The 23,689-nt window shown below is 31.0% G+C and overlaps 2 protein-coding genes across 3 annotated transcripts; both read left to right on the top strand.

Moving 5' to 3' along the window:
* Window positions 1-4,777: 4,777 nt before the first annotated feature.
* On the top strand, window positions 4,778-7,349 carry LOC8272281 (probable indole-3-acetic acid-amido synthetase GH3.1). The gene is made up of 3 exons (XM_002527420.3): window positions 4,778-5,246; window positions 5,371-5,472; window positions 5,626-7,349. The coding sequence occupies exons 1-3, from the start codon at window positions 4,927-4,929 to the stop codon at window positions 6,995-6,997; spliced, it is 1,794 nt and encodes a 597-aa protein (XP_002527466.1). The 5' UTR covers window positions 4,778-4,926; the 3' UTR covers window positions 6,998-7,349.
* A 6,950-nt stretch (window positions 7,350-14,299) lies between these two features.
* LOC8267027 (homeobox protein HAT3.1) lies at window positions 14,300-22,534 on the top strand. Of its 2 annotated transcripts, XM_015724392.3 has the most exons (10): window positions 14,300-14,611; window positions 16,073-16,172; window positions 16,333-17,233; window positions 19,016-19,181; window positions 19,339-19,462; window positions 19,579-19,691; window positions 19,780-20,334; window positions 21,077-21,388; window positions 21,592-21,681; window positions 21,880-22,534. In XM_015724392.3, the coding sequence occupies exons 3-10, from the start codon at window positions 16,338-16,340 to the stop codon at window positions 22,312-22,314; spliced, it is 2,691 nt and encodes an 896-aa protein (XP_015579878.1). In that variant the 5' UTR covers window positions 14,300-14,611; window positions 16,073-16,172; window positions 16,333-16,337; the 3' UTR covers window positions 22,315-22,534. The 2 variants fall into 2 exon arrangements, with proteins under 2 accessions (XP_015579878.1, XP_002527467.1); XM_002527421.4 differs by having other exon boundaries at window positions 16,073-17,233.
* Window positions 22,535-23,689: the final 1,155 nt, after the last annotated feature.

Below are 23,689 nucleotides of genomic sequence, written 5' to 3'. Positions count from 1 at the left end.
TTAAAAAATTCTTGACAGGAATTTAAAAGTTATGGTTTTAATTTATTTAATTTTTATAAGTATTGAACATGTTCAGATTGACGATTTCAGTTTAGAATCAGTTCAAGTTCAATACGATGTTGGATCTTTATCTCTTAAATTTTGAATCGGTTAATTAATCGAACCGTTGACTAAGTGCTAGTTATGAATTTTAATCGATCCAATTTGAATTTAATTTACAATTCAAATGTCAGATCTACTTAGCACCTGTATTAACAGGTTTTACTACTTTATTTAAAGCTGTAATTTTAGATTAATCAATACTGTAAAAGAATTGGATCCAAGATTAGTCAGATAAACCTTAGAACATATTAACATTTGTGTACCTTTTGTGAAACATAAGTCCTGTCGTGTTATGCCAAGTGGGAGAGTTTGAATTGTTTAAGAAATGGAGTTCTTTATGCATAAGTTAGTCCAAAAGGAAACAAAATTATAAAAATTGAATGGGAATTTTATTAATTAATATTTTGCACAGATAAGTGAGATATGCTTCTTCTTCTTTTTTCTGTCTTACGTAATATTATTGGTTTAGCGGTGCTATTATTACTAAGATTCCTGTTAGTGACTAATTTAATTAATTAATTAAGACTGTTATCATAAGTCATTTTATAGAGCTAAATTATTATTTATTCAACAATCAAACTGTCAGTTACTTATTATTTATTATAACCATCACTAGGGACTTAGTTGTTAGTTTTATTTGTGAGAATTAGTAAGATTTTTAAAGTTCATGTCTTATTTATTATTTAGCAATATTAATATGTATTTACTTTTTTACTATTTTTAGTTTTATTTACTTTTTTTATACATTTCATAACTTCCTTTTAAATTATTTATTTACAATTAATAAAATTAACATAATATTAAGTGAAAATTACTCAGAGTTAAATAAAGTTATTAAGTTAAGCCATTTTTAAAACTCACGTAAACAATTCAGAATCTCACAATTTTGATTACAATTATATGAAATTAGCATATATATCTCTAAATTTGACCATCGAATAATATCTTTATATTTTTAAAATGTGTTTGGAATTATTATTAAATGTCGAAAAAATAAAATTTAATTAATTTATATATAAAAATTAATAGGTGGAAAATGCGAAAAGGATATGTCGTATGGGATGACATAAATATGTATACGTACGCACATAATTAAAATGACATGCAATATGAATAGCTGTTATCCAATTTTAATTTTGGGTCATCATAACACATTATAAGATAAAAAGGGCCATATGCAATGAATTCTCCTCTTTTTTCTTTTTTCTTCTTTTATGCAATAATAATGAAACTTTTCAATTTTTATTTTTATTTTTCCTTTTTGATAAGATATGAGATATGTTGTAATTACTTTTAATTATTTTTGTCCTTTTCATACATTGGATAAGCTTTTCTTTGGTCCGTCTTCATGATTATTAACCTTTTCTTAGACAGGATTAGATCAAATATATATTAATATTTAGGCAATGCCGACTAAAAGAATAATTTGTCATAATTGTACGAGAATTAGTTTTGTTCTCAGCATATACATTTCTAACATGTGACTCTTCAATTTCATGCACACATATAATAGAATTGTATGAAATCTATTGTCCAAAAGATCTATTTAATGATGTAACACAAAAGAAGATTAATTTAAAAGGGTGGTAGAATGATAATAACTCAAAAAATGGGAAGTAATAAGTTAAAATTTGAATCAGTTAAAAAATTAGAAAAAAAAATAATTGAACGAGATTAAATTATCTTTCTATAAATATTTTTAAAATTTATTATACTTTTCTATAGAACTATAGAATTTTACAAAACTAATTATAGATAAAGTTAACACGAGAATAAAATAGAAAAGGGATGTTAATGTTGTATTAGATAATTTAAAAATTATTTTAAATGTAAAAAAAAATCATCATTTTCTATTTACCTTTTGAAAATCATAAAAAACAATTAATATTGTTTTCTTCTATAATATTTGAAATATTAAAATCTGTACAAAACATTCAAAAAGAAGCAATTATATATTGTTTCTAACTCTATTTCAGAAAATTAATATAATAATTCCACTAGTTAAACATTAGTTGCCGTACTTGAGAATTAAAAATAGAAACAGTTCATGTTAGAGAAAGCAATTAAAAATGTTCTTAAACAACTTAATGTACAAAAAAAGAATAAACAAAAGAAGCATTTTTGTTCTTCTTTTGAATTAATATGTGAAGCAAGTTGATAGTCAAATGAAAGGAAAAAAAAGATTAATTAATTAATTAATTAATTTATGAAGGGTGCCTTTCAAGAAGCAACAAAACCATTGTTTTCTTCACTTTCTCTAATTATTTTATATTATTGACAATAAACGTTTTATTTTGGGTAATATAGTAATTTCCTCTTTTTTTCTTTTTTCTTTTTTATTTATTTATTTTAAACATACGCATAATAAGACAGAAGACATGCATAGTCTTTGAGTCAGACCTTTCAATCAAATTGTTGTGTTTCTATCAATTCCACTCTTTGGTCATGAATTCCTCTCAAGTAATATAATTTTCGTCTCTATTTGGTATATATTATATATTATTTATATAAGTTATATAATGCATGTGCTCTTTTATTTTATTAGGTTGGACCGACTTTAGGACACATATAAACCTCTTTCAATCTTTTGGCATATAAAATATTTAAATGTAAAAAGTTGAGTTAGCTCAAAATATAATTAACCTAAAGAGCTAGGAAAATATAATGTGTTCTTTGTAATTTAACTAATCGTAGTTATGAATTATATAATAAAGTTAATTATCTTTTTATATACGATATAGAAATAACAAATTTTTTTATCTAATTATTAGTTACCTTTTTAAAGAATAAAAATTTATTTTTAATTTATATTATATGAATCAATTTTTTTATTATTATTTTTCTAAAATTTCATTATTAAAGTTTTTATGAAAGGTGTCATTTTTAAAATATAAAATATAAAAACTAATGATGTTAATTAATAAATAGTATTTTTAATATTATTTATTAAATTAATAATTAAGAAAATTATAGAACGAACTAAAAAATGATGTAAGGTAAAGAAACAAACCTTATCCTTGGCAATGGATTATTCTCCATAAAAAGAAAACCAAAAAGTTGGAGAAGTGAATTTGAGACATGATTACGTAATTGTTCCCTTATTTCTGTAGAACAAGATAAAATATTCAATTTGCATTACGTTAATTTCTTATTTTTTTATTTTATGTAAGACTAGCAAAATAGAATTAGAATTTGTATATAAAACATAAGTTTAGGCATCTGTCTCACGTGCACGAGTCTAACAGCGAAAACTGCCGCACCCGCCGGCAGCCCGTCGCCATCAGTGACCGACACTTGGACCCCAAAAGCAGCCGCGTGGTTGGGTGATGCATATAATAACATTTTTTTACTTCTTTTTATTATTACTAATTATTGTTTTTAAGTGAATAAAAATAAATAAAAATGAGATATTTTTTTTGTTTATTATAAATAATAAAAAATAAATAATTTAATTATAATATAATTCACTAATTACAAAACAACTAATGAATTTTTATCTGTTTATTTTAAAACATATTTAATAAAATTAGTCACAGATTTAATAAAATATAATATATTTATTTATCACTTTTCAAATATATTAGACTAATAAAATAAAATATTACTTATTTATTAAATATAAAAATAAAATTTAAATCTAATATAAATTTTAATAATTTTATAAATAAAATATTAAATGTTTCATCTCCCTTAAATAAAATTTTAAAATATTATTATTCGTAAAAGAGTTATATCCGACTACTTTAAATTAATTAAACTATAAATATTAAATAAAAATATATTAAAAACATAATCCTTTTGTAACTAATTTTTGTGTATAATATCTTACTGCTAGATAAATAATATGTATAAAAAAATTATAAAAAGTTTATATTAACTCTTTATTTAAACTGTAAAACAGTAAAATAAATTTAAATACACAAATGTTTACCACCAAATTATCGGTCAAAGTAAGGCGGGTGGACAAGTCAATCCATGAAGTCTGACTTAATTCTATTACACTAGCTTGCCTTTGCTGATGTGGCAGCATGCGAACCCCACATGGCTCCCTTATTTTGTGCCATGTATACGTGTTATGGGCCACCCTTGTCCCCTGTTTCTCCCGCATTTATTTGGACATTATGTCATGAGTTAGTTTTTGTTTTTTGTTTTTATTTCTTTTCCATTATCCTCCTCAAATCCTTCATCCCCATACACGCCCGTTAGCTTCCTTCCAACCTCCTTTTTGCTTAATCCTCGTTTGGATGGAAGTTTATACCACCGGTTATTAACTATCAGTTAATAAATTATTATGATTTATTTATATTAAATATATCTTATTTTATTAAATTAATAAATAAATATTATATTATTAATTTCAAAATTTTCAGTATTGTAAAAAGCAACATAATTAGTTTCCATATGATGACAAATTATAAATAATCTGTTATCTTGTGAAATTGATATATAATTATTTTTGAATGCTGAAGGAGTTTTTGTTTTTTATTTTTTATTTTTTTATTTCTATTTTCTATTGCCAAACACCTCAAAGGCACCCGCTTAACCATGGGGCTAAAAGCTCATCCAAACAGACACTTAGTGGTCCCTCTCTTCTTGTGGACTAGGACGTGGCAGCATAGCACAGCTAGTGAACTTTCTTCCAGTTCCACTATATAAACCCCAACAAGGCTGCCAATTCTTTCTCACACTGCAAACACACTTCTTCTTCTTCTTCTTCTTCTTCTTCTTCTCCTCCTGCAGAAAGCTATTAGCTCTTTCCGTCCTTAATTTTCTTCTGTAATTCTTCAAACCCTCAAAACACAAGCTAGTACATCTAATACTTTAATGGCTGTTGGTAATACTCTTTCTTCTCCACTGGGTCCTCCAGCATGCGAGAAGGACGCCAAAGCTCTTCTGTTGATAGAAGAAATGACAAGAAATGCTGACCTGGTTCAAGAAAAGGTGTTGGCTGAAATCTTGAACAGAAACAAAGATGTGGAGTATTTGAAAAAATTCAATCTCGATGGAGCTACCGACCGCGAAACCTTCAAGTCGAAGCTACCCATGGTCACCTATGAGGATCTTCAACCTGAAATTCAACGTATTGCTAATGGGGATCGCTCTGCTATTTTGTCAGCTCACCCCATTTCTGAATTCCTCACTAGGTAAAATAATTACTCTGGTTTTATCCATTTTCTTTTTCCTTTGTAGAATAGAATTCCATGCATATAAAAGATTTTGATTCTTGGGTTGGGCTATCTAGCTGATGTTTCTTTTGTTATTACACAGTTCTGGAACATCAGCTGGTGAAAGAAAACTGATGCCAACAATTAAAGAAGAGCTGGATCGTCGCCAATTATTGTATAGCCTACTCATGCCAGTGATGAACCTGTAAGTTACTTAATTTCAGGAAATCCAAGAAACGCGTTCTAGATTTAATTTGTATATCCTCTTCTTTTCATTAAATTCGATCCACATGATGCATGTTCTACTTAGCTATCAAAATTAATAACTAATAAATACTGGGTTTTTTATGCCCAATAGGTACGTGCCAGGGTTGGACAAAGGCAAAGGCTTGTACTTTTTGTTTGTGAAATCTGAAACAAGAACACCAGGTGGGCTCTTAGCACGTCCTGTGCTGACCAGCTACTACAAAAGTGACCACTTCAAGACTCGTCCGTATGACCCCTACAATGTGTACACTAGTCCCAATGAGTCTATTCTTTGTCCTGACTCCTTCCAAAGCATGTACTCCCAGATGCTTTGTGGCCTTCTCGAGCGCCATCAAGTGCTCAGGGTTGGTGCAGTGTTCGCGTCTGGTCTCCTTCGTGCCATAAGCTTTCTTCAGCTTAACTGGCAGGAATTGGCCCGTGATATCATGTCAGGAACGCTGAATAAGCGTGTTACTGATCCTTCTATCAGGGACTGCATTGCCAAGGTCCTGAAACCAAGTCCTGAGCTTGCAGAGTTTATCAGAGTCGAATGTTCGAAAGAGAATTGGGAAGGGATCATTACAAGAATTTGGCCGAATACCAAATATCTTGACGTGATTGTTACTGGCGCCATGTCTCAATACATCCCTACTCTTGATTACTACAGTGGCGGGTTGCCATTAGCTTGCACCATGTATGCCTCATCAGAATGTTACTTTGGGTTAAACTTGAACCCAATGTGCAAACCGTCAGAAGTTTCCTATACAATCATGCCCAACATGGCCTACTTCGAGTTCTTACCTCATGAACCTAGCTGTTCCGGGTTGACTCGTGACTCACCGCCTAAACTCGTTGACCTTGTTGATGTCGTAGTTGGTAAAGAATACGAGATCGTCATAACTACATATGCAGGCTTATACAGGTACCGAGTCGGTGACATCCTCCGAGTCACCGGGTTCCATAACTCAGCTCCTCAGTTCCATTTCGTGAGGAGAAAGAACGTGTTACTCAGCATTGACTCGGACAAAACCGATGAGGCAGAGTTACAAAAGGCAGTGGAAAACGCGTCTCAACTCTTGCGCGAATTCAACACGAGCGTGGTCGAGTACACGAGTTATGCCGACACAAAGACAATCCCAGGTCATTACGTGATATACTGGGAGCTACTGATCAAAGACTCAGCTAACTCGCCTAGTGAGAAGGTACTGAGTCAATGCTGCCATGCAATGGAAGAATCATTGAACTCGGTGTATCGACAAGGCCGGGTGGAGTGTAACTCAATAGGTCCACTGGAGATACGTGTGGTGAAAAATGGAACATTTGAGGAGCTAATGGATTATGCAATATCAAGAGGGGCATCAATTAATCAGTACAAGGTACCCAGGTGTGTGAATTTTACACCAATCATGGAGTTGCTTGATTCTAGAGTTGTATCTACGCATTTCAGTCCAGCTTTGCCACATTGGACCCCAAAAAGAAGGTGATGATACATATAATATTATGATAGAGATTTATATTTGGCACCGACCAAATTTAAAAAAAATGTCAATGGCTGGCCAAATATATATAAATATATATATATATATATATATATATATATATATTTAGAGTTGTAGAATCTTGATGGTATTTTTCTTTTTTCTTGTAATGTTTGTGGAAATTTGGAGTGAGTAGCATTTGGAAGAAAGGGTAAAGTGTAAGTTTGATTAGGATGTTTCATGGTCAGGGTTTGTATTTTGGTTCAATTAACCAATTGTTGAAAATGATGTGACCATGAGTATGTTTGTTTACTGAATGTTTCTTTCAATGTAATGGAAACATGATAGTCTTTTGACATATGCTAAATTAATTATCATCTTATTTCCATGTTTTTCTTTCTTTTGAGGTCATGAGTATGTGCTTTCTCCCTCATCATTACAGCAAAATGCCGACAGTACCATGTAAAAAAAATTATCTAGACAAAAAAAAAATACTAGAAACTTTAATTAGATATTTGGAGATTTATATTAAAATACATGTAATAAAATGAATAAATTTGATTTCCAACACTTGACGCCTAGCTCAAGAGTGATTGCTCTTGAAAGGTGTGGAAATATTGAGCACTCTCTGTACTAGATGAAATTTACTTTTATAATTAGCGAAGGTAAAAAGATGATTATTCCTATTATGCAGCTACCCCCGTTAAACCTCTAATTTTTTATATATAAAATTTTATTTAAAAGAAGTAAATAAACATTTCTTTGAAGTTTATCGATTCTGAAATTAGGGGAAAATCATTGTTTATTGAGGAATGCAAAAATAGCTTCCTAGCTAATTAATAAAAGTAATGCTACATAAGTTAAATTTATTTGTAACATATTTTACCCGGCTAACGTGGCATAATTATTTTTATAAAATTATCTTTTACTTAATAAAACATCAAGGGTAGTTTTTGTAAAAATAATTTTATGTGGTACAGTTAAATTGAATCGTTTAATATTTTTCAATCAATTAAAAATAGAACGTACCAAATTAGATAAACTATGATCTTTGGATTTAGACTCCAATTTCTAAGATTAAAACTGTTTAAGAGCACAGAAGGAGGCATCAGAAGAGACTCTCTTGTATCTCTTTGCCATCTTAGGAAATATTTCAAATGCTGAATAAAGCATATACCAATGATGCATGGTCTGACATCAAGACCCTTTCTATAAATCAAGGGTAAATCTTTAAATTTATTTTGATATAGAAGGAACTTAAAATGCCTTAGAACATAGCTATAATGGGAACAACAGCACACACAAAAAAAGAAGAAGCTATTTATGGAAAAAGAGAGCCATTGGTGACTGCTACAAAGGAGTTAAAACGAAGTGTCTATATGATTCAAGGTTCGAGTTGTTAATAATGTTTTTAATGTTTAATTTGCATGCATGATTGATGGCTAAGATGATAGACAACTTTATATTCATAGGTTTAATATGACCATAAAGACATATTTTTATTTGCTGATTCTTTTACTTTTATTTATAAATTAAATAAAGCAAAAAAAGTAATAGTTTTTAATTAGATTTAATTTTGACAAGTATATCATGGAAACAAAAGAATATTCAAATAAAGGTAACAGGAAAAAACAGCTTTTTCTTTTAATAATAATTGTTTATTTAACAAATCCAAAAAATTAGGAATAAAAGTGTGTGAAGTTTGATTTATCAAATGTTTGTTTAATAATATTAAAGATGAAATTTTGCTAAAGTATCATTGTGATATTTTTCTCTTATAAAGTCTATTTTTTTTAATTATAAACAATTAATCGGTATTATTTTAAATAATTTATTAGTTTTATATATCATTCTATTAATTTAGATTGTCGATGAATTTATATAATTTTAATTATTTATATAAATCAAAATTATATGAGTGAATCTCATTATTATCAAATATTATTGATTAAATTTTAAAAAATATATCAAAATTTTTAATAAATAAAAATAATATATTTGACTAATTGATAATTAAATATTATAAAATTTACTAATTTATATTTAATTATATCAATAAATTATTATTCATAAAATAGCATCAAATTTTTATAAATTTATATAATTATACACACTCACGATATATTATAATAACTTCTGAAAAAACGGAATGCTTTTACCATCTTATTTTTCTCTAATTAGAAAATGAATATGAATGGCGAAAGTGATATACAAATTTAAGAGACAAAAGAATGTGGAAGAAGAAAGTAATGACCAAAATTAATTATGGCAATTAAGACTAAATATCTTAACTAAACGGCAGCTGCACTTATTTTGGCAAGTCAAGTTTTATAAGTGTTTCATGTGCTATGTTCATATACACGTGTAGGATTCATCACATGTGTTTCGGCCTCATCTGATCGTGCCACACAGTGTCTCCCATCTTATTTTATATTATTATATAACGCTGAAATTATTTGTTATTTTATTTTTTTTATATAATAATTTATTAAAATTACGCATACTGCACGTGGATAATAAATTATATTTTTAATATAAAAATAAATATAATGCTGGAGGGAATGTATAAGGAATTTGTGATATTTGCGAGAAACAATTTGGTAGAAAAAGAGAGAGAGTGGCGGGCAACTTAGAGTGGTATTGTTTTTTGGAAAATCTTTTTATCTATGTCTCCATTTACTCGTATTTAAAATTAAATAAATTTTATGACTATAAAAAAATTATAATTTAATATAAATTTAAAAATTAATAATTTTTTTTGCTGATGAATTGATAAAAACTATATTATATTATTTAAATAAGATTAACGAGATAAAATAATAATATAGTAAAATAAAATATAGCGTGAAATATTATATTTTTTAAAGTTATAAATACAAATATTATTATATAAAGAAATATTTTTTTAAAGTGAAACTTAAAAATTTATAACTTATTATAATAAACAGTTTATTCCTATTTATAATATGCTCAAATTAGAACCGTAATTTTTATAATTAGTCTAAACTGAGATTACAACTGACCCAAATTAAAATCAGAACTTATTTATCACAATATAAACATTTTTCATATATGGAGTATTAATAAAAAAAAATATTATTATATATATATTTTTCTCATTATTTTATTATTTTATAATGTATCTTACCTTTAATTTATAATTGACTAAAGATATATCATAACAAATATCTAACAATAAATAGCATAATATAATAATAATAATAAATGCAAAAATATCTATTACTTGTTACAGTAGAGTTGGCTATTAAGCAATTTATCATGAAAAGTGGATATGTGGATATAATTGATTGATGTGCCATTCAGCAAAGCATCCATTTGAAGGCTACTTACTTAACCATTAAATCACATCTCACAAACTTGTACGTATATTATTGAATTATCTTTCCTTTTCAAAATTAGATTTTTTTTTTCTTTTTTAGCAAAAACAGAGCATATGCCAGATATTCATTTCTTTATAAGATATTTTCATCACGTAATTAAATAAACAATTTTATGAATATATTTGAGATCCAACTTAATAAGAATATTTCCTTTTAATATGTATTTGATATTTGATTTTTCTATAAACGTAATTATTTGAGTTGAACTTCCTTTATAAACTTGAGTTTTTAAGTTTTTTATTTTTATTTTTAATTTTAAAATTTTTTTAGAAAAAATTACATAAATTAATATTTTTACTTTTAGAAATAATTTTGATGTGAAAAAAAATAATCCATTAAATTTAAAAGAAATTCTAAATCTGTTTTTTAACGCTGAACATTAATCCGTTCGATTGACAATAGCAAAGACATTAAATGCTATATGATTAGATAGATCATCCAAAATTTTTGTTTTAATTTCTTTGAAAGTTCTTTCATGTGGGTTGCAACATACATATATAAACACACACATACTAAAATCCACAAAGTATGTTGGAGGTCTCTTTTAAAGCAAAAGGGCATGGTGGAGATAGTAACCTGAAGGGCTGAGTTTTGATAAACATAGCAAGTTGTCCACTTTTCATGAGCAGTTTTGGTACCCTTTTTTTTTCTTTATAATAAGGTTGTGTTTTGGAAGAAAGGTACATTGGTAATGAACAATTAAGTAGACTTGCCTGGTTTGTAGTCAAGCAAGATTGGCAATCTTGCTGTCAATGACTAACTTATTGTTTGCTCAAAATTGGGTTAACTCAGGGGGACCATGTTTAGCCTAAGTTAGGGTCTCTCCTGTTTTTGCATGATAGTTTAGGCTACCTGTTTAACCCTAATTTTAGCCAACCAACTTTGAATTACTTGCCTGGCCAAAGTGTTCTGAGCCACCATTTATATTAATTAACTATGCCCAAAGTTTGCCACACACGACCGCACATGCATGATTACTAGTATATTTTGACTGATGCGCACACTTATTATTTGGCTAAGAGTATGAATATATTTAATTTATTTTTTAAACAAAATATAATTATATTAAAATTATAATAAGATGTTGTCTCGAATATTTCAGAAAAAAAAAATATTTATCTCTAAATCTATCAATTTACTTTGGTTCGAGAATAATTTTAAAAGAATTATAGTTTAAAAATATAACTTTAGCTCAAAAAAATAGTTTAAAAATAATTATTATAAAAATATATTTATTATTCAGCTTGGAATAACTAAATTTTTTACTATCTCTGAGGTACCATTATGCATATGTAATTTGAAGAGGTGGTACTTCATTCCTAGTTAATAATTTTTCATTTCTCAATTAATTAGTTTCAAAATTTAATATATGAAATATATAATATTATATATTGTAATTAATAAATAAATCCCATATTTCATATTAACATCACTTCACATTAAATGGGAAAAAAGGTGTGATAATTGATTATGGTAGAGGGTATTACTGATGCTAATAATGCACTGAAGGTCTTGGCCTTCAATTCAGTTTCCATATGGGTAAAATTCTAGTCAAGTTCTCATCATTTTTTCTGTTCTTTGCTTTCAATTACATATTCATCAGAATTTTCAAAAAGAAAAAGTGCTTACAACTTTTTTTGTGTTGCTACAGAAATTGATCTCATGAAAAACGTGCTGAAGAGAGCCTTCATGGCACTTTCCTTTTGCCATCATTAATTTACTTAACCATTTGGATAAGCTTTTAATATCAGGTTTATGTAATTTATGTAACAAAATAATTTTCTTATGGTCTAATCTTAGAAATCATATCTTGATGGAGAACATAAAAGAAAAACTATTCTCATAAAAAAATAAAGTATTTTTTCTTTTTCTTTTTGAAACTATAATAATAAAGTATTAGTTATATGATTAATGGCTTGTCATAATAACAAAGTGAGATTGAAAAGAAAATTAAACCATTTTAAACGAATTGAGATTCTTTCATATTCAACTTGAACATAAATATATTTATAATTGAATACGAACATATTTATAATTTTTATTTTTATTTAAATCGAACGGTGAGTTTCAAATTTAAAACATAACTAAAAAAGAAAAAGAAGAAAAAGCTCCACCCCAACTTATTCCATGTCTCTACAGCAAAGGTGGCACAAATATAAGGCGAAATTTCATTAAGCCTCTTCTAACCTTCTCCAATTCTTTTTCTTTGTTTCAAATATTGCCTCGATTCTTTTAAATAATTGTAATTTAGAAAGAAGAAAATGTGAGTTTCAAACTCGAAATTTATCCCGGAAAATAAGAGCTCTTACCACCTAAGTAAATATTTGGTGATTAATATCGCCTTAATAAAAAGTTGTGCATATAAACATTAATAGGGCTTCAAATTTAAGGGCGGATTGTGTTGCTAAATATTTTAATTAGACTCTTTATTTGCTCTTCTAAATGGATCATTAATCCTCTCTCCACCATTATTTCTGTTCTTGTTGAATGGAGAAGTTGTGTATTTCTTTTCCTATTCTTTGACACATTACTTTATTTTTTGAATTTTTACACTATGGTTTTATTTGAAAAAAAAGTAATTGCATATGCTATGTCTTGAAAGTGAGAGTGAGAGGTACCGAAATGAATATAACAATGTAATATCTTAAATTTTATGTTATTTTTCTTCTTATTTTTCTCTCAAACATTTTCCTTTTTTGTTTTCTATTTTTCTCGTTAACAAACTATCTCATAATATAAATATATGTGACTTTAATATTCGTTGCGGTAATAGCATAATCAAAAAATTTAATCAGATCATATTATACTATAAATATATTTTTATAATAACAATTATTAAACTATCAAGAGCTAAAGTGGTATTTTTAATTATATCTTGTTTTAAAATTATTTTGGAGCTAGATTAAATTGACAAACTTAAAAAAAATAAAAAATATTTTTTTTTTCTAACCGACCCGACTACCGTCCACCTTAGTCTGAATGTAGCTCCGCTCTTAACGCGATTCTCGAACCCATCACCCACTGATGTCACATGAAACACTTCCCTTCTTTGGCTCTACAGAGTTATATGGACGAATGTCCTAATTCCAGGACGTGGCAGCATGCACCTCCAACCTCACCACCTACTTTTCGGATTGCACCAAAATGCTTTACAGATAAGACCCAAATAAAAAAAACGAGACATATTTTAAAATTAATAAGGAATATTATTTTTATAGTGTAAATGTTTTAAGAAATTATTTTTTTTAGAAATACAGTGTGATTATTTTTTATTATTTTATTATAATATAATTGAAACTGTATTTTGAAGTTATTGTTTGTGAACAGTTTATTTTTATGAATGATTTTGAGGAGATTATTTTTCTATAGATATGAGGTTTTGAACCAAGTGAGATATTTTCATTGATATATCCATCCGTTTGTATTAATATTGAAGAAGTATAGAAGGTTAATGACTGAAAACATGATAACAAACTGTGAAAAGATACCATACTTCAAGATTCCAGAATATTATGCTATATTTATTCTTCACATGTCTTTAAGCTCTCAGAAAGATCCCCCTAACAAAAAAGCCGGTTATCTCAATTACTCTTGAATAAATCTGGTTGTTTACACTCTCTTCTATCAAGAGAGACATATCATAAAAAATGAACCAATGTTCTGTTTCAGTTGTGAATTTTTAATATTTTAATACAGTAAAAATAAAATAAAAATGATGCTGTAATTTTAATAAAAAAAAAGTATTTTTTTTTTTATTTTTCTGAAAAAGAACGGCCAAAATGTGACTGCCAAGCTTTTGTTATTATTCTTCTTCTATATAATCCAAATATGCCTCTTGAAACATAAGCCCACATGGAGCCCATATATTTAGAACAGCCCAATCTCTTCTTCTTTTTTCTTTTTATCCGAAACAAAATCCTAGCCCAGCCCAACCCGTGTGCAGACAAGAGTCGCAGGGAGAGCATTGGGAAAAGCTACACTGTAAGCGCACAATAGCAGGAACCGAATCCTTTCCCTGCAGAGCGACGGTGGCCCAGATTTAGAGGCTTCTACTCACACTGTCTACCGCTTTCTTTTTCTTTTCTTTTTTCTCTTTTTTTTTTTAATAGAAAAACTCTCTCTTTTTTTTTTCTCTAAAATATTTTACCTCCATTTTCATTTCTGGCTTCCTTGCGGAGATTACGAGAGATTTTAATCTCCATAGCCGAACAGCATAAAGGTCAGTTCTCGTTTCATTTTCTTTTTATTTTCTCTGCTTTGCTTTTTTTTTTTTTTTTCTCCTCGTAAAGCTGCACAAACATAAAAAAGAAAGGAAAAAAAAGGAGAAAACTTGCTATGTGTTGAGGGAATTTAATAATTAATCTATAAATTGTTTGCTTAAGCTAGCTATAATAAGATATTGTTGGTGTTGTTTCAGCTAAGTAAAATCTATACGTTGTTTTTCCTTTTAACTTTTTCATTAATCTTGTGGCAGAGCATTTTTAAGATTCATAATTCCGAAGTCAATACTGATAGTTATAGAATTTATTTGCAAATGTTGTTGCCAAGTAATGTGTAGAGCAGGTAGGGTTTTGGTATCATGCAATCAATTTGCTTGATTTCTACAAAAATGTATGAGCTTTCTTTTCTTGACTATGAAGACATGCATGTGTTGCCATTTCTATTGTCAAAGATAGTTTTCGTTATACCTTGCTTGCAGGAAATTAGCTATTTTTTTTTGTTGTATCTAGGGTATAATGTTGTTACTGGCGGATCAGAAAATAGTTAGAGTACATACGTATATGAGTGGTTTATTTTTCTTGTAATTTCTAAAATTGATATGTTTACGTTGATTCAGCAATTAGATAATATAATCAAAATAGTTTTATCTATCAAACTAAGTTGACATATTCAATCTTTCTAGCTTGCAGTTTAGCCTTAGAATTCAAACTTTGATAAAATAAAATGAGCAAGATACTATAACATTGAGATTAGAGAAATTTATGGGTTTCAAGAGAAAAACATAAATGTTAAACTACAAATTTTAATTTTAATAAAATTATAGTGGAATAACTTTAAGAGTGAATTTTATGTCGATTTTCATCATTATAATTATAAACTCTAGATAATTTTGAAGCAAATTAATTAATTTTTGGACAAAATATAAAAAAAGCATCAAAGAATAATTTAAGTTATTTAGTGGGAGCAAAATTAAAATCTCTGGTGGGGCAAAATGCGTCTCCAAAGGGGGCATTTGCCCCCATCACCCCCGCTGTGGTTCTGCCAGTGAATGTGCTGAGCTATGGACCCATTCTCTTTTAAAAAAAAAGTTTTGGCAGAACAACTTTTAGGGTTTTAAGGATGTGGCCTAAAATTTATCTATCATCTAGTGATTTCTTTATAGCCGAACATGCGGGTTTGGTAGTTATCATAAGTGCTTTAGTTTCAAATGATAAATAAATTATACTACCAAAGATGTTTTGATTGGAGGATTGAGTTAAGAAAGACTTGAACATCATCCATTTACATTAGGTTTTACATTTTTTGCATTTGCAAATTTGCAATGTCTTTTTTCTTGAATGTTGCTTCTTTGTGTTGGCCTGTTGAGGTGGACTCCTCTCTCTTTCTTGAAAAAATTTATTGTCATGCTTCATCAACTAAATACAATTAGAAAATATCTGATGTTTTATGTATGTTGCAGGTGTATGGAGTTTGGATGGTGCATTTGTGTCCAGACTACTTAAACCTAGTGAGGCTTGGTTTGGGTTAGAACCTTCTAAGACAACGGCAGGTTTTTAATTGTATGTCCAATTTTTTTGACTGTAAGTTTAGGTTGGTATAGTTGTATCATGATACATGTTAATTGTTAGTCATATGGAAAGTTGCACCTCCTTTCAAATCTATATTTAGCATTGAGGTAAACTGATTGTAAATAGGAGAGCTGATATATATTGCTATTAGACTTAATGTTCAAGGCTGACCACATGGGTGTTTCTTCATCACAAGCAAGTTCTCATACAAAAAGTTATTCATGCCCTAAACAAAGTACACCAGAAGAAACGCCAGAATGTGGTGATACCAGTACTGTAGCTACCCAGTCGCAACTCTCTTCTGAAGGTGTGAATAAAGGTTCTCTTACTGAAAATCTGGTCCCAACATCTGAAGAAGCATGCAAGAGTAGTTTGATAGATACAAGTACAAGTCCTAAAACTGCTATAGATCAGAAACTTGGATTTGTTTCAGATGATACACATATTAAATGTGGTACTGTAAGTGTGCATAATGGACAATCAAAAAGAAATGGTTCACTTGGTTCTGGAATTGTACAACATGATTCTGCGATATCGACCTTTGCTGTTAATGAAACCTTGCACCCACTGCATCAAGATGCATCAAAGAGTGCTCTTGGGCATATGGAGCCACCTCCTAACAATGAGATGAAAGTTCCTGCTAGTGAAAAATTAGGACCACCTCATGATGCTGAGGATAAACACTGGAATGGAACACAATCAGAAATACTATCTAAAGATGCTGTTAGTAATTCTAGCCGATTGGGCCGCAGGGTTAAAACAACTGCAAAATCAAGGAAAAAATATATGCTAAGATGTTTGAGGAGAAGTGATAGAGTAATGCAGTATAGATCACAAGAGAAACCCAAAGCTCCTGAATCCAGTACGAACCTGCCTAATGTTAGCTCCAACGTAGAGAAAACAAGGAAAAAGAAGAAAAAGAGAGAAAGAAAGAGCGTTGAAGCTGATGAATATTCAATAATCAGGAAGAATTTGAGATATTTATTGAATCGAATAGGCTATGAACAAAGCTTGATTACAGCTTATTCTGCCGAGGGCTGGAAAGGACTAAGGTGTGCACTTTCTTAAAGTTTTCGTATAATTTAATTTTTTTGTCTGTAACTATTTTTTTTGTTTCATTTGATTTAAGTATTTCTATTCTGAACTCGAATACTAATTTTATCTTTGGCTCCTTTGTTACTTTCCATCAATCATATATACCCACTCTACCTATTTTAACTGCTTTGCAATTGCCACATTCAGTTGAATCATTTGACATGCATATGTAGGATGCATCCCATTTATTATAAGAAGAACAGGAAAATTTTTGAAATGGGATATAACCATAAAGAGAGAGCCAATGTGACTGTACAGACCCAACCCTAAGGTCATGCTAGAAATGTATATATAAAAGATGGAAATATAATTTGAATCTATCTAATGAATCAGCTATCTATCATGTATCTCTTCCCTTTTTCCATATCAAAATTTTCAATTATCAATTTTGAAGTTGAATCTAAGTTTATCTGTCAACTGCCTTCATGGATGCTGGCCATTCAATTCATATTCTGACAATTTTACATAATATTGAACATATGACCTAATCGAGCACACAATAAGCTGGAATAATAAGTCCACCATAAATTGCACTGCACTGCGATACTAACCAAATTGATATTTTGAGGGGGAATATACATACATATATATATATATGTATGTATGTATGTATGTATGTGTATGTATATTTATTTAACTAAAACTCTAAAAATATTATTAGGTAGGGCAGGGAATTATCATTCTTGTGGCTATCAACCAGAAGCAGACTCCATGGACTGTCCTACTGTTATGGGCACATTTCATGATACTTCATCTTTCTAAACGTTAATTTTCATCATCATGTATTTATATTAGTTTGATTTTCTTTCCTTTTTCCACTTTCTTTCTAAGTTATATTTTCACTCAGTCGTTTGATTTTTTACCTTGCTGATGTGTGTAGTAGAAATTTGCAAGTAGTCTGCAACTGTAGTGAAGTTTCATTAATCAAAGTTAATTCTGTTGCTTATGTGGGTTTTCCATCAGCTTATTGCTGCAAAAAAAAAAAAATGACCTAAAGGGCTTTTAGGAGACCCTTTTTGTACCATTCAACTCCAACAATCATCAGTGCATTAATAATTAAATTCACTTATCATATTTTTGTAGTTTGGATTCTTTCTTCATCATATTTCTTTGTAGTTTGGACTCTCTTTTTCCAATTTACCAAAAAAAGGCCAAGCTTTTGACTTCTTTAAATGAGTCCTTGCAGTAGCTTTTCTTGAGAACTCAGTGTATCTACTATATAGATCTCCAGTTTCTGCTGATTCAAATTTTCTCTGGAGATGACCTAAATACAGAATAATTCATTTTTAAATAGTCTGTCCCAAGAGTCCAGTTAATCTGATTATAACTACACACGTGTGACACTAGCGCCTCTATTTACTATGGGATGAAACCCACGGGTGGAAATGAGACAATAAGTATGTAGTATTGAAAAGGAAATCATCACTCTAGGACAATATTTGGTTCTGAGAAACATGCCTGCTCTATTTCTCAAGTTTCATTATTGACTGATGCCACCACCAACTGTCTTTATGCTAACAGACTCTGTCATTTGGTTTGGAATGTTCACTAATTATCAATTATAGTGTATTTGATGAGGAAAGTTTCAATTCAATCCAGTTTGGGTTAGCCTTAAGGCCAGATAAACCTTGCTTCCTCTTCTTAGTTTGTCCTCTCCTATTCGTGTATTCTTGTGTGTATGCATCCATTGTATGTTTGACTGGCCATTAATTTGCATTGCCATTTTTATGATTTTGCAGCTTAGAGAAGTTAAAGCCCGAGAAGGAGCTTCAAAGAGCCACATCTGAAATTCTTCGACGCAAATCAAAAATAAGGGATTTATTTCAACGTATTGATTCACTATGCGGTGAAGGAAGATTCCCAGAATCATTATTCGACTCTGATGGACAGATTAGCAGTGAAGATGTAGGCGAACATTTAAAAAAAAATTATTTATCTTATTAACCAAATTCTTATATGCACTATTCCGTAGATTCTTACTCTATAGGATGGTTCTTTTGCTTTTGATAATGGGTGTCTATTGATAATTTTAATGCTTAGACAAGTAATTCTTTTGTGGCAGATTTTTTGTGCAAAATGTGGATCCAAAGACTTGACTGCTGATAATGATATTATACTTTGTGATGGTGCCTGTGATCGTGGGTTCCATCAGTATTGTTTAGTGCCACCGTTATTAAAAGAAGACAGTAAATCCTATTTGCCAACCTGCTAGCAATAAGTTGAGATGATGGCTGTTAAGTGTCTTTTTTATCAAAATATGCCTTCTTAACCTTTTTTATTTTCCTTTTCTTGTGGCATACAGTTCCTCCGGATGACCAAGGTTGGTTATGCCCTGGATGTGATTGCAAAGTTGATTGCATTGACCTGCTTAATGAATCTCAAGGAACAAATATTTCCATCAGTGACAGCTGGGAGGTAAACGATAGTCTCCAGTCTTGTTCATTTGTTCCTTTGCACGCTCATTGACTCTGTTATTCCTTTCATACTCATGTCTGATGCGCAGAAGGTTTTCCCTGAGGCTGCAGCACCTGGACAAAATCCAGACCAGAACTTTGGACCGCCTTCAGATGATTCTGATGACAATGATTATGACCCTGACATTCCAGAAATTGATGAGAAGAGTCAGGGAGACGAATCAAGCTCTGATGACTCCGATGACTCTGACTTCACGTCTGATGAATTAGAGGCTCCGCCTGGTGATAAACAGCAGTTGGGGCTTTCTTCTGAAGATTCAGGGGATGATGACTATGATCCTGATGCTCCAGATCTTGATGACATTGTGAAGGAGGAAAGTTCAAGTTCTGATTTTACTTCTGATTCTGAGGATCTTGCTGCTACCCTTGATAATAATGAGTTATCTGGAGAAGATGAAAGGCGCATCTCTGTTGGAACTCGAGGAGATTCTACTAAAGAAGGATCTAAACGTGGTCGAAAGAAGAAGCAATCTTTACAGAGTGAGCTATTATCCATAGAAGAGCCAAATCCTAGCCAAGATGGTTCTGCACCCATTTCTGGGAAGAGAAATGTTGAGAGATTGGACTACAAAAAACTGTATGATGTAAGTTCCCATTCATCTTATATTTTTATTTGGTTCTCTGTTCCATTCATATGTGTCAACTCCCTTTTTATTCAAGTATATAACTATTTTAAGCATTATCAATTTATTATAATTAGATTTTAATTTTCTGATAAAAATAGTGTTCCGTCCGTATTGTTGAGAAGTGAGGAAAATCTAATTAATTCAGCGTTAATATGAACTACAGTTTTTAACACTCTCTCTCTCTCTCTCTCTCTCTCACACACACACACACACACACACACACACACTCTTACATATTTCTACTCTATAATGTGTTCGTGTAGAATATATTGTTATAAGCAGCAAAAATAATGACAATGCTTACAACTAAATTTGGTCCATGTTCGTATTCAACATTTTGTGTATGCTCACAAAATAAACAGCTTTGTACCATGCAGTACACCTATCACAGTCCTGCTCTATGGATCATAAAGCAATGAAGACAGTTTCTCAGTCGAGTTCTTTTCTATAAATAATATAATGTCCCAATGCCTGGTCAGATGATAAGGATTCTGTTGACCTCTAATGCCTAGGTTGAAATGAAAAACATGTGGATTAGTTGTATTCACGTGAGGTTTTGACCGCTTTCTTTTATACGTACTGTTTTGTCTGTGGAGATCTTTTTGCTATGACTTCTAGTCCTAAAGTGTCTGAGAAATTGTTTTTCTGTTCTTTTCTTCTCTCTGGTTTTTTTATCTTGTTTGGGTCCGTTTCTATGAAGGAAACATATGGAAATGTTTCTTCTGACTCGAGTGATGATGAAGATTTCACTGATGACGTGGGAGCGGTGAAGAGGAGGAAAAGCACACAAGCTGCTTTGGGATCAGCTAATGGAAATGCTTCTGTGACTGATACAGGAAAGCAAGACCTAAAGGAGACCGAGTATGTACCAAAGAGAAGTCGTCAAAGGCTTATTTCTGAAAATACAAGCATTACACCAACTAAAGCACACGAAGGCACTTCTCCATCCAGTTCCTGTGGCAAAACAGTTAGGCCATCTGGATATAGAAGACTCGGTGAAACTGTGACAAAGGTATTTTTGTTTTGTGTCCTATGTTTGTAGCTCCTGATTTTGTTAATAAGTAGATTCCTTGATATTATATGTTGTGCCTGGCCCATTATTCTAGTTTGGGTGTCAGTAGAAAGAGTTACTATTATAACATGAAACTTCATCCCTTTCTTTGTGATATTGTTTAGGCATGTTAGAGTTTTGGTTGATGGCCATTTGCAATGCAGGGCCTCTACAGATCCTTTAAGGAAAATCAATATCCTGACCGCGATAGAAAAGAACATCTGGCGGAAGAGCTAGGAATCACATACCAGCAGGTGATACCTTGTTGTTATTGACTGTGAAGCTGAAACATTCTTTCTTTGAAGGATAATGATATCAGGAGTCCTAAGTCCTGGAATTTCTTTAGATTTCCTGAAATCATTATCCCTTCTTAAAATAACCTTTCTTCTCTTTTTGGGTTTAGCGAAAATTGTTTCTTGTTCTTCTTATCCAAAAGTAGTTGTATTTTGCAGGTTACCAAGTGGTTTGAGAATGCTCGGTGGAGCTTCAACCATTCATCATCTATGGATGCAAATAGAATTGGAAAAACTCCAGAAAACAATTCTCCCGTGTCTAAAACAACTACAATACTGCTTGAATCAGCACCTGAAACAGTTAGTGGAGCTGCTATTGACAGTGCAGCTCAGAGGGAGGAATCACCTAAGATTGGTGATGCCATGGTGGAGATTTATGTAGAAGATGCAAGGGAAACGGTGTTGGGCATTCCGAAATGCTGTGCACAAAATTCTAAAACCCCAAAATCTAGAAAGAGAAAGCATAATTCAGGTGATCGGTTATCAGATTTAGAATCGAAAAAAGAGGAAGCAAAAATAGCCCCAGCTAATCTACCAAAAGCTCAGGAAACACGAGTAGGTGGCCGAGTGACAAGAAGTAAATCTGCTGCTTAAATCTTAATTCTTTTTGCATCCTTCTAGGAGAATTAGAGACCATCTTCCTGTAGGCCAAGAAAGATGTCTTGAGTTGATTTGCGGGCACTATTCTGAGAGATCAAGAATCAAATGGTGCCGTTGTTTGTAATTTTACAGTGCTGCAATTTTGCACCCCCATCGAGTTCTGCTTATTTTAATCCCATATCTCCACGAAAATGCAAAATAAGAGTCTTCAATCTGTCCATCTAACCATCAATGACTTTCAACATTTCTTTTCAGTTGTCAGGATTAACATTTGTTGTGTATTTCTACAGTGTAATCGTTTCCAGTCATCCATACCTATAATTTAGCAAATCAGCAACATCTGCTAAAAGTTGATGCACCCACCTTCAGCTTTGCATTGATTTCGAGTCTAACGACGACAGAGTAGCCTGAAGACAGGTTTATTGAATAAGCCCCGAGAAAGCTTTTTAGGTTAAACTGTTTTCTTTTCCTTCACTATCTGATGAAAGTCTCCGGCACCATGCTTATAGTCATTTATCTCCGAACCATCGTTAGTATACAAATGCCATTTTCTAGGCCTACTGTAAGCTACTTAACCATCTAAAATTGAGGCTTTCAAGGTGAACATCCAGAATGCTTAGGAATAGACTACTTCATTGTCTACAACACTGCCTCAAAAACTAACATGTGAGAAAGAACTGTTAGAGCCATTAGATCTGCAAACAGATTGGGAAGCAATTGTGGTCTATAATTCTTGATTCAAGCTCCACATGGTCGATAACCTTCATGAAAATTAAATGTCTTGACATCCTATTTAACGTTCAAGGAGAAACCAATCTAATTAAGCAAAATTTTCATAATACGTGCCATCAAATGCTAAAAGCCCTAAGATGTTAGCAAGGCAGCAATGATTTGTTGGAGCATTTGGTCCAGCCGAAATGAATTGATTTGGGAAGGTAAGCGCAAGGGTAACTCTCAGATCCTACAAGGAGAACTCAATTTATTTACTAACTGGCTAGCAGCTACTGAGACATACCAGCCTTCTTCTGCCACTTCATCCCCATTACTCCCTTGGCAGAAACCTCAACTGGGATATCTAAAATATAATGTGGATGCAGCGACTTTCAATGGAAGAACAGGTTTTGGTTTTGTGTTACGTGATCATGCAGGACTTTTATTTCAGCAGCTCATGGATCTTCGGCGACTTCGGCCTCACACTGAAGCAATGGGATTGCGTGAAACACTTAGTTGGTTGAAAGCTAATTCTCACTGCAATGTCTTGGTAGAATCTGATGCTCTTATACTTGTGAAAGCTCTCCAAAGTCAAAGTCTTCTGATTCTTCTTCTTTTGGCATGTTAGTGGATGATTGTGAATTCCTGATCCAGGAAC

The sequence above is a fragment of the Ricinus communis genome, chromosome 6 (assembly GCF_019578655.1).
Source record: "Ricinus communis isolate WT05 ecotype wild-type chromosome 6, ASM1957865v1, whole genome shotgun sequence".
NCBI lineage: Eukaryota > Viridiplantae > Streptophyta > Magnoliopsida > Malpighiales > Euphorbiaceae > Ricinus > Ricinus communis.
The sequence above is the reverse complement of the archived record's forward strand: the minus strand, read 5'-3'. Positions and strand labels throughout refer to the sequence as shown.

Excerpts from the sequence above, each read along its gene's own strand:
- LOC8272281 (XM_002527420.3), top strand. The coding sequence starts at position 4,927 with ATGGCTGTTGGTAATACTCTTTCTTCTCCACTGGGTCCTCCAGCATGC. Across the intron at positions 5,247-5,370 it reads ATTTCTGAATTCCTCACTAG|TTCTGGAACATCAGCTGGTG; the intron begins GTAAAATAATTA and ends GTTATTACACAG. Across the intron at positions 5,473-5,625 it reads CTCATGCCAGTGATGAACCT|GTACGTGCCAGGGTTGGACA; the intron begins GTAAGTTACTTA and ends TATGCCCAATAG.
- LOC8267027 (XM_015724392.3), top strand. The coding sequence starts at position 16,338 with ATGTTCAAGGCTGACCACATGGGTGTTTCTTCATCACAAGCAAGTTCT. Across the intron at positions 19,463-19,578 it reads ACCGTTATTAAAAGAAGACA|TTCCTCCGGATGACCAAGGT; the intron begins GTAAATCCTATT and ends TGTGGCATACAG. Across the intron at positions 21,682-21,879 it reads TAGGAATCACATACCAGCAG|GTTACCAAGTGGTTTGAGAA; the intron begins GTGATACCTTGT and ends TGTATTTTGCAG.